Source organism: Ipomoea nil, unplaced genomic scaffold, assembly GCF_001879475.1.
Source record: "Ipomoea nil cultivar Tokyo-kokei standard unplaced genomic scaffold, Asagao_1.1 scaffold0684, whole genome shotgun sequence".
Lineage (NCBI taxonomy): Eukaryota > Viridiplantae > Streptophyta > Magnoliopsida > Solanales > Convolvulaceae > Ipomoea > Ipomoea nil.
The window spans coordinates 1,808,100-1,825,852 of NW_017617112.1; the positions used below are offsets into that span (position 1 = coordinate 1,808,100).

General features: G+C 39.3%; 1 protein-coding gene and 1 long non-coding RNA gene across 5 annotated transcripts in view; both read left to right on the top strand.

The window, feature by feature from the left end:
• The window catches only part of LOC109175159 (putative late blight resistance protein homolog R1A-3), a 49,468-nt gene that overhangs the window by 13,763 nt on the left and 17,952 nt on the right, over positions 1-17,753 (top strand). For 2 of the 4 annotated variants that reach the window (XR_002053251.1, XR_002053253.1), the window contains one exon: positions 6,019-6,267. The exons of 1 other annotated variant lie outside the window; for it this stretch is intronic. Coding sequence is in view for 1 of the 3 variants with exons in the window: in XM_019324412.1 (XP_019179957.1) it covers positions 16,408-16,848 (441 nt within the window). In the remaining 2 variants the exon portion in view is untranslated. Of the gene's footprint in view, positions 1-6,018; positions 6,268-16,407; positions 16,849-17,753 lie in introns of all 4 variants that reach the window. One more of the 4 variants, XM_019324412.1, reaches the window with a different exon arrangement.
• On the top strand, positions 17,099-17,326 carry LOC109175164. Its single transcript, XR_002053256.1, has 2 exons — positions 17,099-17,129; positions 17,192-17,326. It is a non-coding gene; the product is annotated as an uncharacterized LOC109175164 (long non-coding RNA).

Here is a 17,753-nt window from a genome sequence, read left to right on the forward strand (position 1 = left end):
TTGGAGCAAAGATATTGATCATGCCCAACTTGTTACACAAATAACTGACTCGGGTTCCAGTAAGGGCCTTTGTGAATAAGTCCCCGAGTTGTTCTCCTGTCTTCATAAATCCTGTGGAGATTAACCCTTGTTGTATCTTCTCACGTACAAAGTGACAGTCAATTTCTATGTGCTTAGTTCGTTCATGGAACACCGGGTTTGAAACCAGACTCATACAAAAGGTTGTGTATCTACATCACTTCACTTGTTGATTGTGCCATCGCTCTATATTCAGACTTTGCACTCGAACGAGATACTACATTCTGCTTCTTACTCTTCCAGGAAACCAGATTACCTCCAAAGAAAACACAATATCCAGTTGTTGATCTACGATCCTCTTTGGAACCTACCCAATCTGCATCAGTAAAACACTCAATCCGAGTGACCATGATTCTTATACAAGATTCCGTGTCCTGGGGCTCCCTTTAAGTAACTCAAGATGTGCTCCACAGCTGCCCAGTGATCAATAGTTGGAGATGACATGTATTGACTCAAAACGCTAACTGGGTATGCAATATCTGGACGGGTTACGGTCAAGTAGTTTAGCTTCCCAACCAATCTCCTATACCTCTCAGGATCTTCAAACAATTCCCCCTCCTTTGTCAATTGCAAGTTCGGTATCATGGGAGTATTGCATGGTTTAGTCCCTAGTTTTTCCGTTTCAGAGAGTAAGTCAATAACATATTTTCGTTGAGATAGTAATACACCTGTCTTGTTCCTCATAACTTCGATACCCAGGAAATACTTCAGTGGTCCCAAATCTTTTGTTTGGAATTGACTGTGAAGAAATGACTCGAGAGACAAAATCCCTTCGGTGTCGTTCCCTGTAATGACAATGTCATATGCATAAATCACCAACCAGATGATACCTGTTTTGGACCACTTGTAGAACATGGAATGATCCGATTTGCCTTTCACCATCCCAAAATTCTCAACAACCTGACTAAATTTTCCAAACCATGCACGTGGACTTTGTTTCAGCCCATACAACGATCGCCGAAGACGACATACTTTTCCAGACTCCCCCTGAGCAACAAACCCAGGAGGTTGCTCCATGTACACCTCTTCATGAAGATCCCCATGAAAAAAGGCGTTCTTGATATCAAGCTGATGCAAAGGCCAATCATGAATGGTAGCCATTGAGATGAGTAACCTTACAGAAGTAAGCTTAGCCACAGGTGAAAAAGTGTCAGAATAATCAACTCCATAAGTTCGGACATATCCCTTAGCCACAAGACGAGCTTTCAATCGAGCCACAGACCCATCCGAATTAACTTTGACGGTAAACACCCATTTACAACCAATAGGTCTTTTACCTGTAGGCATAGTGACCAACTCCCAAGTACCGTTGTGATCCAAAGCGTCCATCTCCTCAATCATGGCATTTCGCCACCCAGGATGGGACAAGGCGTCCCTAACAGTCTTAGGAATCGATATAGAATCAAGGGAAGCAATGAAAGAAAACGAGGCAGGTGACAGCCTATCATATGATGCAACATAGGATATAGGATAAGTACAACTACGTTTACCTTTCCGGGTAGCAATCAGACGTTCATCAACTAAGACTGGATCAAATGACACAGAGGTGGTGTGAGGGCATGGAGCTGAATCTGGAAGGGGAGCGGGAAGTGGTGTCGGTACGAGTGTGTCAGGCCGAGGTCGACGAGAATACACATGTAAGACAAGAGGGGTAGGAACAGGGGAAGGAACAGACGCCGTGACCGTATACATCAATATATCTTCCTCCTCCCCCTTACGAACAACCTCTGGGGGTGAAGGAAAGAAAGGGACGTCCTTATGAAAGGCAACATCAATGGAAACCAGATACCTTCCAAGCTCAGGAGAGTAACACCTATACCTTTTTTGCACACGGGAATATCCAAGAAACACACACTTCAAAGACTTGGGATCTAACTTGGTGACATGGGGACGGATATCCCGAACAAAGCATACACAGCCGAATATACGCGGGTCAACATGGAACAAAGTCTTTGAAGGAAACAGAGTGTGGAAAGGTGTTTTCCCACCCAAGACCGCAGAGGGCATCCGATTGATCAAGAAACAAGCTGTGGAAATGGCATCAGCCCAAAACTGCTTGGGAACCCCCATTTGAAACATCAAGGCTCTTGCAGTTTCAAGCAGATGCCGATTTTTGCGCTCAGCGACCCCATTCTGAGAAGGTATATCAACACAAGAGGACTAATGTAACATACCCTTCTGACGCATATAAGAGACAAAAGAGAGCGAAAAATATTCTTTAGCATTGTCACTACGTAAAATTTTCATAGGAACACCAAATTGAGTCTTAATTTCAACGCAGAATCCACAAAACACCTCAAAAAGTTCAGAACGAGACTTCAGTAGATATAACCATGTTATTCGAGAAAAATCATCAACAAACGTAACAAAATATTTAAAACCGAGTTTAGAGGTCAAAGAACACGGACCCCAAATATCATAATGCAATAACTCAAAAGGAGCAGGCGCTCGTTTGTAAACTCTAGGACTCAAAGGCACACGATGGTGCTTGGACAACTGACACGACTCACAATGTAAAGAAGACAAACTTGAAAACTGCGGACACAATTTCTTCAATAAGGGTAGGGATGGATGCCCCAAACGACAATGAGCTTCTACTGGAGTGACAACACCCGAACAAGCAACAGGCTCTCGCCTCGTGGTGTCAAGAACGTAGAGGCCCCCAGACTCGCGCCCCTTACCAATAACCCTCTTCGTCAAAAGATCTTCAAACAGACAATAATCAAGGAAGAACGTAACAGAACAGTTTAAAGTATGGGTAAGTTGGCTGACCGAAATTAAGTTGAATGAAAAATTAGGTAGATGCAAGACAGAAGACAAGGGGAGCGAAGGGATGGGCGTAATGGTACCAGACTCAAGAACATGGGAGGTAGAACCATCTGCTAAGGTGACGGGGGAACTGTGTGGGCGAGAAGAAAGCGTGGAAAACAGAATAGAGTTACCTGTCATATGATCCGTGGCACTCGAGTCTATAACCCACTTGGAAGAGGATGAGAGAAGGCACGTAGTTGCATTACCTGAGTCAGCAATAGCAATGATTGAAGAGGATGAACGCTTTAAAGATTCTTGATACTGAGAAAACTTGGCAAACTTGTCGGCAGATACAGTGATCAACTTGGAAGATGCCTCAGTTGTGGATGCAGCATTAGCAGTCGGATTTCCTCGCTCCCTCAACCATCTCCTACAATCCCTTTTTATGTGGCCAGGTTTATGGCAATAATGACACACAATACCACCAGAAGTGTATCCCTGGGAATTTTTCCCATTCCCACTGCGAGGATGACGGCCAACGAGAGCATTGTTTGATGGGATGGTAGCCTCAGACATACTTGGTTGCGATTGCATCGATCGAATCAGACGTGACAAAATATTAGCAAGAGAAGGGATTGCAGAGCTACTAAGAATTGCAGACCTCGCCGTGTCAAACTCAGAAGGGAGACCTGCCAAAAAACTCAGAACAGCCAATTGTTCACGTTGGTTTTGCTGCTCTTTAATGTCAGCAGTGAATGGCATAAGCTGATTAAGTGCCTCATAAGTCTTCTTAAATTCCATAAAGTATGCAGGGAGAGACAAATCATGTTTTTCAGCACGGAAAAGGACTTACAAACATCATAAACACGAGTGATATTCCATTTCCCAGCGTATAAGTATTCCAAATACTCCATCAACTCCTTAACAGAGGCACAATGACTAATGAACCCAACAATACCCTCATCAATAGAATTACGGATTTGCAGGAACAAACGGGCATCATCCCGTACCCAAGTAGCATCTTGGTCAGCCAAAGGTTTGGATAGGTGGTCACTCTTATCCAAACTAGTAAGATAAAGCTTAATGACATGAATCCATTCCAAGTAATTAGAGTCATTAAACTTACAATCCGTGAGTTTAGAATTAACAGGAACTATATCAGTGACAACCACAGACATATTCCCAGCCATACCCACAAATTTATGACTGCAAACAGATCAGAAAACACACAAAAAATGGAGCCGAAGGGTAACGAAACAACCTGACCTTAGAACCGAAAAGACCGACGCTAAACTGGTCCAAACTGAGCCCGGAACCGAGACCCCCGAACTCAGGCGACCCTGGGAAGACCGACCGGAAGAAATTCAGGTCACCGGAGACCCCTCACGCGCCGGCACGTGGCGGCGGCTGTCGATGGCGAGTGGCGGTGGACCGGCGGTGAGGACAGGAGACGCCGAAAAAAAAAAAACTATTGCCCTGGCTCTGTTACCATGTTAAAGCAGTGAGAAGCATACCTCTGTGTAGCTCTCTCTCTTTCTGTGTAGCTCTAGGGTTAGTCAACCACACCTTAAATACAAGTTGGTTCTAAACTGATATGGTATGCCAATATTTAGTTTCCTAAAATATGGGATACTCAATTACACAGAATATTCTATAACAGAAGCTAAAATTTAAATTACATAAGCAAAAAAAAAATGTTAATGTTAAATAACTTAAAAATAAGATTCACATGTTCTCAAAAATTTTACATGCACAATAACATTCATGAAAAAAAAAATTCTAGCTACTTTTTTAAATGCAAAACAATTCATAACCGCCTTTTTTCCCCCTCATCTCAAGCCTTGGATCATCAAAGCAAAGAATGAAAACTATCCCCAGCTAATCATTGTAGGAAAATAGTGTAGATTCCTTCTATGTCTTGACTTTTGCCATTTTGCTAAGTCTTGATGAATTTGTGAAAATTTGAAGGTGAAAACTCCTGTCTCAGATTCCCCAACTATAAAAGAACTCATTCTTGAGTTCAAGGAATCATTTTTCATCATCTTTTTAATAACTATTTGGAATACAAAGAAATCTTCATGGTCTTCTTAAGTGCTAATAGAACCTATTCAATATTCCTTGGACATGTGGTTATTATCACACTGTATTTAATGATCTTTCAAATTTGTAGTTACAGATGCCTAATATTCGACAGTCCTCTGTTCCTCCACCTCATTCCATATTGCCAGACAGTTAGAACACTTCCTTGGGGGATACCTCCCCCTCAGAGTTCATTGGACCAGACACAACCTCAGCTTCAGCTTCCACAAGCAGCTGAAAACAACATTTTGCAACATGGGTATTAATTTGACTCAAGCTATTTGGCCACAGGGTAATTTGAGTGCTACCCTGCCGATTCAAGTTGGCACTTCCACTTCCTCTTCTTTGAAGCATCAAATGCATCATCCTTTGTTACCTCAAGTAGGGCTTCTTCCTTATGCAAATTTGACATATACTAGTCAATCAAAATAATATTAATAAAGATGCCAACCTAACTTGAATAGTTTTTTTTCAAGTTTTCATTGGGTTTTTGCATCTTTTTGACAATATGTGGAAGATGTTTTTTATTATCTTTTTTTTTTTTAACAGCCAAGCTCTTCGGCATTGTCTACTCTCTGGACAACATTATTAAGGGTCGTCTTGAAACCCAGATTGTTGCTAAAAATTTTGCTTGGCTCAATAAAATGTACATCAATTCCCACTTCAAGTTTGGCAGAGAGAGCTAGAGTCCCAAATGATAGTATAGATGCGATGAATCATCGCCCATTAAAGTTGTCAAAAATAAATGATGGAAGGAGTTCTTATTCACCAACTGAATTAAATGTTGGTAACAAGACCTTCAAGGTCAACTAGCTTATCTGGAAATCAAATTTCCGGAACAGAAGAGGCTTCTAGTTCAATTCTGAGAAGCATGCTCTTCTGGTAAGCTTTAATAGACATTCCTATATTGCATCCATCTTAAGAACTGTTGTTATTATTATTATTATTGTGAGTGTTTTATACCCCTTCAAATGCAGGTGAATTACTTATACGACTAGCGTATTATTTGTTGTTTTTTAAACAGTTTAGTATATTGTTCTTTAAGGTCCCATTTGATTTTCGTTAATCCTGAATCAATTTTCATCCAAGACCTCTCTTTCACACCTGCAGATAACCCCAGATGTAGAGTCTGCCTTATTGCAGCAAGTGATGAGTCTCACGCCAGAACAGTTAAACTCATTGCCCCCGGATCAGTGACAACAGGTCCTTCAGCTTCAACAGATGCTTCGGCAGCCAACATAGGCCAAAGGATCGGACTGAGAGTTCGGATCCCCAGTACAGTTATCAGTGAGCTGCTCTTCCACTCATCCGAACAAATATCGAATGGGGGTCATCATCAGCACAGCCACGAAGCAGAATGTGTACAAAACGGTTGCCTTTGTGTGGCATGCAATGCTGTTTCTTAAATCAATTTTCCTATTGTAAATTTATCTTATTTTTTAAAGATTAGCATAGGATAAATTCTAGAAAGGTTTTCCATTCATGTAACGATGTATTAGCACAGATTGAATGAATAGGGAGGAGAAAATTTTGGGATTTTTTTGGCACTGTTTTGCTCACTATAGTTTGAGATGGACTGAGTTACAAATTCATGTTGAGAACTATATACATAAACTATATTGTTTTCTCTTTTCCCTCCACTCATAATACTTGCCTATTACCTTATCGTTTATACAAACATGTATGAAAGAACTATTATAGTGTATAACATGTATGAAAGAACTATTATAGTGTATGGTTTAGAGTGAATCAAATAATATTTTGTGAAAACTAAACTTATTTATGAATTTGATACCTATTTAAAAAACCCTATGGATTAATGGTTAATTCCTCATATTGAATAATGTTGATTAAATGTGGCAATGTCACAATAATCAACGACCAAAATTGAAAAATTTGTCAAAAAAATTAAGTAAAACTCTAAATGAGTTTAATAGTTCTGTTCCAACACCGTAAACTAAAACTTGAGCAACTCTTTCTTTGGAATTAGCGTAAATTGAGAGAGATCCCAATTGACTTTGCTGAAATTTCAACAATGAGGTTAATCGAATTACTATGTTTTCTATTTAGAACGAACGACGTGAGATGAGAGTGTATGTAAAAGTGTTGTATTTAGTAGTAATGTCTGAGAGTACAGATAGCGAATATATGATACTAGATAGAGTCCTAGTTTAACACGAATAATATAGTCCTAGTCTAATATGAATAATATAGTCCTAATACTCTCCTCAAGCACAAGGTTGGCTAGCCAAAACATTGAGCTTGTCACGAAGAGAATTAAAACGAAGAGACGAAAGAGACTTTGTAAAGATATCCGCTAGTTGATCCTTGGTTGAAATAAAGTGCACCTCTAACTCCTTTTTAGCAACTTTATCGCGAACAAAATGATAGTCAATCTCAATGTGCTTCATGCGGGCATGAAACACTGGATTGGCACATAAGTAAGTAGCTCCCAAATTATCACACCATAGTCGAGGAGGAAACGCAGGAGGGATGCCGATTTCGTTTAACAGGGAAACAAGCCATGTAACCTCTGCAAATACATCAACTAGCCCCTTGTATTCTGCTTCAGTTGAAGAACATGCCACAGTCCGTTGCTTCCGACATACCCAAGATATAAGATTACTGCCCAAGAACACAGTAAAGCCACTAGTAGACTTGCGATCATTCGGATCGCCAGCCCAATCTGAGTCAGAATAGGAGTGAATATCCATAGATGTAGACCAAGAAATCCGTAGACCAAGATTCAGGGTGCCCTTGACATACCGCAGGACTGTTTTCAAAGAGGCCTAGTCCGTAGTAGTGGATGCATGCATGTGTTGACACAAGAGATTAACAACATAAGATAAATCAGGACGAGTTACCGTAAGATACTGGAGAGCACCTGTAAGACTCCTGTACTGTGTAGGATCAGCATAGGGAACGGCGACTTCGTTGGTGATTTTCGCAGAAGAGACGGGCGTGACTACTGGCTTGCAGTCAACCATGCCAGCACGTTTGAGAATATCCTTCATGTACCGTTGTTGTGATAAAAGCATACCGCCAGATAACGTGACAGTTTCAATACCCAAAAGGAAAGAAGGCACACCCATATCACGAACCTTAAACTCAAGGGCCAATTTATCAATAATAGCAGTAACACGATCTGAGTCAGAACCCATAATCAAAATGCATGTCATCAACATACACCAAGAAATAAAGACGAATATTGTCACGAGAATAGATAAAAAGAGACACATCAGTCTTTGAAGGCGAGAAGCGCACAGAGACAAGAAAATCATGCAATCTTGTGAACCAAGCATGCGGAGCCTGTTTGAGCCCGTATAGAGATTTTTGAAGCAAACACACATGATCAGTTAATGACTTGTCCTCATAACCAGGCAGCTGTTGCATATAAACAGTCTCAGCTAGCTCACCATTTAAAAAGGCGTTGTGAATATCCAATTGGCGAATAGTCCACCCACGAGATAGGGCTAAAGATAAGAGAAGGTGTACAGTAGTGGGCTCAACCACGAGACTAAAGGTCTCAAAAAAGTCTTCTCCAGCAACCTGATTAAAACCCTTGGCCACCAGCCTAGCTTTATGACGTTCTATTGAACCATCGGCCTTTTGTTTGGTTCTGAAAACCCACTTGCAACTAACAACATTCATACCTGGGTGAAACGGAACAAGACACCACGTATGATTATGGACCAAGGCATTGATCTCGGCGTCTATCGCATCACGCCACTCAGGAAACTTGACCGCCTGAGTGTAACAGGTGGGCTCAAGCACTATGGTAGAAATAGTGGGTAAGGCAACATGTTGATGCGGACCCGAGCTACGAGTGTTCATAGCATGCGACCGAGGAGGAGGAGTGACTTGCCGAGGACGTCCGTGCGGCCTGCCGCGCTGCTCAACCTGCTGGTCCGAGACAGTCTGCTCACTTGATGAGGACTGCTCGAGACCATTATCGTCACCATCGCCAGAAGCCGAGACGGGCTCATCAAATTATCGAGCGTTATCAACAGCCGTGGCTGAGACACTACCACCTCGGCACGTCACAATTGGTGCAGTAGCCCAAGGTTCGGAACATGGTCTAGCAACCTGCGAGGCAACAGGAGAAACAAAGGGAAACACAGTCTCATCGAATCGCACATGGCGACAGATAAAAACCTTGTTAGTGTTAGTGTCCAAACAGCGATAGCCGCGATAAGACGGAGGATAACCTAGAAAAACACAGGGAGACGAACGAAACTGGAGTTTATTGCGATTATATGGACGAAGGACAGGAAAGCACAAACAACCAAACACTCGCAAGTAAGAGTAGGAAGGGGGAGAACGATGCAAACGAAAATGTGGAGACTCATCAGACAGAACACGAGTAGGCATTTTATTTATAAGATAAACAACAGTCTCAAACGCATAGTCCCAAAAACGAGAAGGAACAGATGCCTGAGCCATCAAAGACAGTCCTGTCTCAACAACATGATGATGTCTGTGTTCCACTCGACCATTTTGCTCGTGAGTCACATGATTTCCTGTGACGAATACCCAGAGAAGAAAGAGCGGAACCAAGCTTTTTATATTCTCCCCCTAAATCATATTGAAAAGAAATAATCTTGCGAGAAAAAGAACGTTCAACCAGTGACCGAAACTTATCAAATATGTCATATAACTCAGATTTAGCATGCATTAGATAATACTACATATAATGTGTATAATCATCCACAAACAACACAAAATATTTAAAGCCATTCGCAGAAAGTAACGGTGCAGGGCTCCAAATATCATAATAAATTAATTCTAAAGGATGCGTACTAGTGGTTTCAACACGAGATAATGGAAAATGAGAAGATTTTCTCAATTGACAAGATGGACAAACATTGGGAAGATCACTATAATTAAATTTACTAACAGATGAAGACGCTATAATTTTACGTAGGCCACTTGTAGAGACCCCAGACGCATGCCCCTTAAAAAGAACCTTCTTTGTCAAAATGTCCTTCACATAGAAACAAAGTGGGTGAAACTCAAAGAAAACATTATTGTCTTTCGCAAAGCGTTGAACAGACAGCAAAGAAGAGGAGAGACCAGGGACATGCAAAACATTATGTAACTTAAAAAACCTAGAATCAGTAGCTAACGAAGCGGAACCAACATTAACAATAGGCAAACATGTACCACTACCGACTCGCAGAGTTTCCGGGCCATCATAACTTGTCGCGAAAGTCATCAAGGATGAATCAGGCGTAGCATGATTCGTAGCACTAGTGTCCGGGAACCATTCATGAGGACCACTGGGATCACCATTCTCACCTTAGACAACCACATTTTCTTGCGTTGCCGGGGGTCGAGAAACGATACTTACACGAGAGGGCCCCGTGTCTTTGTTTGTCACAGATCTGGCACCGTGGTCCCGTGCTCGAGCCACGCCCGCGTCCACGGCCACGCCTGCCGCCTGAGCCCCGACCGCGACCTTGCTGTTGCGTCACACCGCCACGGCCAGAAGTCGCACCGCCACGACCAGTGGCCATCGCAACCGGCGGTACACCGTCGACTCCATTGTCAGCGCAGATCCACTCCTGCGACACCAAGAAATCCGCCACCTCCGCAAGCGGAACCGCAGAACCTCGAGCTAGGGTTGCTACAAGCGAACGAAATTCAGACCGTAAGCCACGAAAGACGTATAAGTTCTGATCGTCTAACGTAACATCATGACTGGCAAGAACGAGATCATCAATCAAAAGTTGTGCACAACCAACATAATCTGCTATGGAAGAGTCACCCTGCCGAAGAACTTGCAACTCACCGAACAACCGCAACGCCCGAGAACGCGAGGAAGAAGCGAGAGATTGTTCGATGGTGAGCCAGAGTTGCCGCGAAGTAGAACGACCAACGGCGAACCGCATCGTCTCCTCTGAAAGGGACGAAATTAAGAGAGACAATATGGCTTTGTCTTGCCTCCTCCAAGCCACCTGCCGGGCTACGAGCTCACCCGCCGCTGCTAGGCTGTCAGCGGTCGAGGCAATGACGTCGGCGGCGGTGACCGGTGCTGCGATCGGATACGGTATACTACCATCGATGAAACCAAGAAGACCTTGACCCTCTAGGAATGGCAACATCTGTGTTCGCCAAAAAAGATAATTACGGGGTCAGTTTCAAAGAGACAAAGTGATGAGCCGATGAGAGGCTGTTCCCGGTGGGCACAGGGGAGGTCTCGGTAACGGCCCGTTCAGAAGACCGAACAGAGCCATCATCAGGGAAACCGAGACCATCCATGAGAGAAAAACCTGAAAGCTGATACCAGATGAGAGTGTATGTAAAAGTGTTGTATTCAGTAGTAATGTTTGAGAGTACAGAGAGCAAATATATAGATACTAGATAGAGTCCTAGTCTAACACGAATAATATAGTCCTAGTCTAATATAAATAATATAGTCCTAATAGTGACTATGAAAACTAAAATATAGTTGCTATTAAGAAATGTACATTCATGTATGTTGCCTTTTCTCTTCCTCAATTACATTTTTTCAACTTGTGCTAAGCAAATATAAATTCAATGATTCATGACATGATTGAGGATCATAGAAAAGGGTGAGGCAATAAAGAAGAGTCAGAAGATAACGGTTAAGAATACTAGTATTTTCATCTGTGCGTTGTACGAAATGGATTTGTTATAATATTTTAAGAATATTTGAATCGATATACAATTATATAAATTATAACAACGAATATTATATAGTGCAATTGATGAAATGAGTTGGATTGATTATGTTTTCAAATGTTATTCTTGTTTGAATTCGAGCAAATAATTGCCCAATTACCCGTGCGATCCACATATAAAATTTTTGTTATATTATTTATATTGTTAGATAATAAAACTAAAGATGAAATTTTAAACAATTCTAATATTTGAAAGCGTGCATTTATTTGGTTAAAAGATTAGTGCAAAAGTATTACTCAAATAATTAAATAATATATGACTTGTTTGTCTACAATTATCTTTAAAAAATCCAAATTCAATATGATTTGTGTAATTATATTAGGGGAAAGTGTCAAATTGGCCCCCTAAATCATTTGAATAGTGCAATTAGATCCCCTAAGTAAAAAAAGTTTCATTCGGGTCCCCTAAACCTGTAAAATAGTTCAATTGAGTCCAAATTTACTTGTATAGCAGGTTAATTCATCCACAACTTGACACGTGTCGCCTTTAAAATATTTTTTTTATATTCTTTTAAAAAATTATTTATTATTAGATTATTAGAAATTGAAAATTAAAAATTTTTTTTAAAAAAAAGAAAAAAAAAAAGAAATTTCAGCCACCGGCTGTCTGGCGAGGACAACTGGTGGCTGCCTCCTTCACGGACAGCCACAGCTGTCAATATGAGGTCCAGATCTGGACCTCAAACGGTTGAGAATGAGGGCGGCGGCCATGGCCCCCGCCCTCGTTCCCGGCCATGGACGGCCATGGCTGTTCGAGACTAGTGGCTGAATTTTTTTTTTTATTTCATTTTTTAATTTTTAATAATTTAATAATAAATAATTTTTTTAAAGAATAAAAATAAAAAAAATATTTTAAAGGTGACACGTGTCAAGATGTGGATGAATTAACCTGCTATATAGGTAAATTTGGACTCAATTGAACTATTTTTCAGGTTTAGGGGACCTGAATGGAGTTTTTTTTTTGTTTTTTCTTTTTTTTTTTTTACTTAGGGGACCTAATTGCACTATCCGAATGACTTAGGGGGCCAATTTAACACTTTTCCCATTATATTAATACTAAAATAAATATGAAATCATATGAGAAATAATTTAATTATAATTATTATAAAAATAAATCCAACGACTCATGTTTAGCTTAATTACCATTATAATTATTAGATAATTATTATTAAAAAATTATATTAATATCTGTGCAATTAAATTTTTATATCTTTAAGTATATCCCTTTCACTATATGGCATTTACTTTTTTCCTCCACCCTCCATATTTGAATGAATTAATTGTAATTATTATAAAAAAAATTGACCCATTTTTAATTGTAATTATATTAATATCCGTGTCATTATTAACTTAATTAACATAATAATTATTAGTCGATGATACTAATATATGTGTAATTAATTCCTTAATTACCATAATAATTATTAGGTAATTATACTAATATTGTGCGATAACACTTTTTTGCCTTCACTCTCTCTCTCTCTCTCTCTCTCTCTATATATATATATATATATATATATATATATATATATATATAGAGAGAGAGAGAGAGAGAGAGAGATTAGCATAAAATACCATTGTAATTACACGAAGATTACAAATGATCATTTTTTTTCTCTATTTTTTTTTTCATTTGTTCTTCTTCCGCCAACAACAATGTTTCTCCTTCTTCCAATTAGGGGAAACGCAATATATGTCACGTTTTAAAAATTGAGGAACAATATTTACACTACTTCACGAGTGACATTGATAATTGACATGTTTGTGAGGGGTATAAATTACAGTTTTTCCTTATTTAATTAACTCATAGTATTGGTTTAGCATTGAGAGAGTGGCCTTGGTGGGTACAAGCCATGAAAAGCAATCGTTATACCGTGCACCAGGGTGCACATACCAATGTGCACCCCACGCCTCCCAAAACAACGTCGTTTTGTATTCTGTTATAAAATTTTGTACATTTTGTTATACAATTCTGTACATTCGAAACATGGGATTTTTGTCCTTTTAAAAAAGATTATGTGTATTCAGTTATAAAATTATGTGTTTTCAGGTATAAAATTCTGTCCATTCTATTATATAATTCTGTACATTCTAAATATGAGAATTTCTAGTTATAAAATTTTGTGTTTTCAGGTATAAAATTCTGTGTTTTCAGGTATAAAATTCTGTGCATTCTATATATAATTATGTACATTCAAAACATGGGAATTTTCAGTTATAAAATTCTGTGTTTTTAGGTATAAAATTCTGTGTATTCTATTATACAATTCTGTACATTCAAAACATGAATTTTTTTTTAAGAAGTTAATAACAGACACAAAAAGATCCAAAAAAACATTATTTTGGGTCATAACGCACAATGCAATGTGCGCCCTAGTGCACGGTATAATTTGCCCATAAAAAGTCTGTGGGTTTAATTGTTTAATTGCACATGGACAACTAACACATATGGCACATAAAAAATTCACCCATTTAATTATATTACAAGTTGGCAAGTTGCAATTCTGCTGACCCACTCATCTCTTGCAACAAACACCTCCATTCTCCAATCTCTCCACAAAAAGCTCAGATTTCTCCAATCTCCAATCACTCATGTCAATGGTCTTTCACATTACCCAATTCCACTCATCTTGCTTCTGCTAATCTTCACACCTACACCAACAGAGAGAGAGAGATAGAGATTGAGAGATCGAGAAGAATGGCTTGTGTAGCTGTAAATTCTCTTATCAGGACATTAGAGCTTGAGTTCTTGCAACCTGAGCCTCGTCCAATCCTACAAGAAATGGAACTCATCCCTTTTAACAAAGACCTCATCCAATCTCTCCATGAAAAGCTTGGTTTTCTGATACAACTGTTGGACGAGTTCAGAATGGATGGTGTTGAAGCAATTAAAGAGTTGGAAACAAAGCTCAGAGATGTAGCTTTCAGAGTAGAAGATGAAATTGAACTCCATGTGGTACATCTCTATAAAGAAGCTAACAAGAAAAAGAGACGATGGGACACTGAAGCCAAAAAAACCCAGCATTCTCATAGACTTAGTCATGTATTGCAACAAGCAATAGAAGACATTGATTCCATTAAAGAAGAGCTGGAGAAACTCATGATAGCTGTGCAAGGAAGGGAGACTACACTTGTCAAGATGGACGGTTCCAGTTCCTCCAATCATGCTTCACACACTGAGAACATAATGGTCGGGAAAAACAACGAGTTCGAGATTATAAGGAAGATGTTAATACAACATCTATCTAAACAACGAGAAGTTGTCTCAATTCAAGGTATGGGAGGAATCGGCAAGACAACGTTAGCTAGACGAGTTTATGAATATCCATCAACTGTCTCCCACTTTGACAGAAGACTATGGGTTGTTGTATCACAACATCACAATAAGAGGCAAATGCTCTTAGGTCTTCTTGGTTCTAAAGACAATGTAAACAACAGTAGTGATGAGGACCTAGCATTACAGCTCTACCAAAGTTTGAAGGGTCAAAGGTATTTGGTAGTGATGGATGATGTGTGGAGTAGAGAGTCATGGAATGATGTTAACACTTGCTTTCCAGATGATATAAATGGGAGTCGAGTATTGTTGACTACACGCATTGCAGAGGTGGCTACTTGTATTGGCTCTAACAATTACTTCTCCCATCAAATGCACTTATTAGATGAAAGTGAAAGTTGGGAATTATTTCATAAAAAGGCATGCAAATCTCACGGTGATGAATTTGAGAGAATTGGGAGACAAATTGTCGAGAAATGTAAAGGATTGCCTTTGACAATTGTTGTGATAGCAGGTTTATTTTCAAAACTCAATACACTGTATGAGTGGAAGAATACTGCTAATGCTCTAATAAGTTCTTCAACATCAAGTCTAGATGATGAAGAATGTTGGAGAATCATCTCATTGAGTTATAGTCACTTGCCCCATAATTTGAAAGCTTGTTTTATATATTTAGGAGTTTTTCCAGAAGATTATAAGATCAATGCTAACAACCTTGCAAGGTTATGGGCTGCTGAAGGACTTGTAAAGGCATTCAAGAATGAGAGTGTTGAAGTGGTGGCTAAAAGGTACATAAATGAACTTATGGATAGAAACTTAATTCTTGTAAGCAAAAGAAGTTGTTGTGGAAGAAAAATTAAGAAGTTTAGAGTACATGATTTATTGCATGCCTTTTGTGTAAGAGAAGGTCAAAACCAGAGTCTTTTGCATGTTGCAGATGAAAGTAGTTTTAATTTCCCTAAGAAAGGCGTGCGTTGGATAAGAATCCAAAGGGTGTCATTTGAAGATTTTGACATCTCTGCGTTACATTCTCTGCCAAAACACTGCCGGTCCATCTTTCATTTTTCGCTGTCACCCATAGATTCAATAATTTTGGAATTTTTCAGCTTATTGAGGGTACTCTATGTTACTGATTTCTCTTTGCCAAGTCCGACTGTTCATATCCATTTGAGATACCTACCAACATCCAGGGCATTATTCTCCAACTCTTGGAATCTTCAAACATTTTGTGTGTGTGAACATATACAATTGAACCATTTGAAGTTTCCACAACTACAGTATATTCGCTGTAGTAAATTTTATGGATCTTTTCCCAAATCTGTTCATCAAAACTTACAGGTCATTTCTAGTTTGCCGCCTAGTCATTGCGACCAAGAGTTCGTAAGAAAAGTTCCATACCTAAAGAAGGTAACTATTATGGGCATAACCCATGAATGCAGTAAGAACCTTGTCTGTTTACAGCAGCTCGAGAGTTTGTCTCTTTGCGTTGAAACATTTTCGGGCTATAAAATTACGGAGGATATCATTAACAATATTCTTCTCTTGAAAAACATTAGGAAGCTGAGGTTTGATTTTGTGAAATTTGAGTGGAGGGCAATTAATGTTTTGAGCAAGTTACCAAGACTTGAGGTTCTCAAGTTAACGTATGCTGACCTTGGCAAAAAGTGGGAAGTACCAGAGAATGTGAAATTCTGCCACTTAATTTATTTGGGAATTTCGTCTGGTAAACTCAACCATTGGGAAGTTGGTGCTGATAATTTTCCAAAACTTGAGCGCCTATTCCTTAAAAAATGCTATAAATTGAGAGAGATCCCGAATAGCTTAGCAGAAATTCCAACATTGAACTTAATCCACTTAGAGAGGTGTCATCCTTCTGCACTGATGTCAGCCAAGCAAATTGAGGCTGAACAGCATGACTATGGAAATGAGAATATGGTTGTCATTGAGATAAACACAGGACAGGTCTCCATTTCTTTTTCTCAATTCCTTTAATTTTTCTCCCAACTTCATTTATTAGTTTCATCGCATCCTAATTTGTTTTCAATTGATTCATGACATCCTCGCTCTCTAGCTAGCTTGAAGATGACTCCGATGAAGATGAGGAGTAGATGATGCAAAGATATAGCAAAGAAAGACTCTAATGCTGCTAATTAATTGCAATAAAAGAAGGGTGTGGGAAGATCAGAGCAGATGGTTGTTAGTTGTGGCTGTTTTTGGCGTTTGAAATGGTTTCTGGTTCACAGGTACGTTCTTCAGCTGCAAATTTTAATTACTATATATATTATTGTGTTGTATTATATTGCAGGCCGAGCTGCTTCTAGGAATGAACAACATAATCTGCTGGATTTAAGGCTTGCTAGATATATGGATTTAAGAATTGTAAAAATATTTTGATATCTGATCAACAATATTAATAGTGATGAATTCTCTTTAACTTCAACGTAACTGCATTAGCTTCTCCCAAATGCCTGTCCGCACAAGGAACTATCCACTTTAAATTCAAACATTGGTCTTTTCTCCCAAATACTGCCTACTGAACTATTAAGCTAGCCTGTGCGGACAACATAATTGATCTGTGTTAATATGTTTTCATATGCATAGAATCAAATGTATTTTTCATATGCTATGCTGCTTTTTTGGAAATTGATCTGTGTTATGGTGCCTTGAAATTCCTTTCACAGTTGGTAATGTAAAATTGCTTCAAAATATTTCATTGGTCTGCACGTCTATTGGCAGTATGACCAGCTTACAATTATTATTACTTGTATGAGTGTGTTCTTATATCCGATCCTTAGCAAGTTTGTCTCTTACTTGCATTGCAGGCACAACTAATGCTGGGATTGGTTACTCCTCAAATGGTTTGTTCT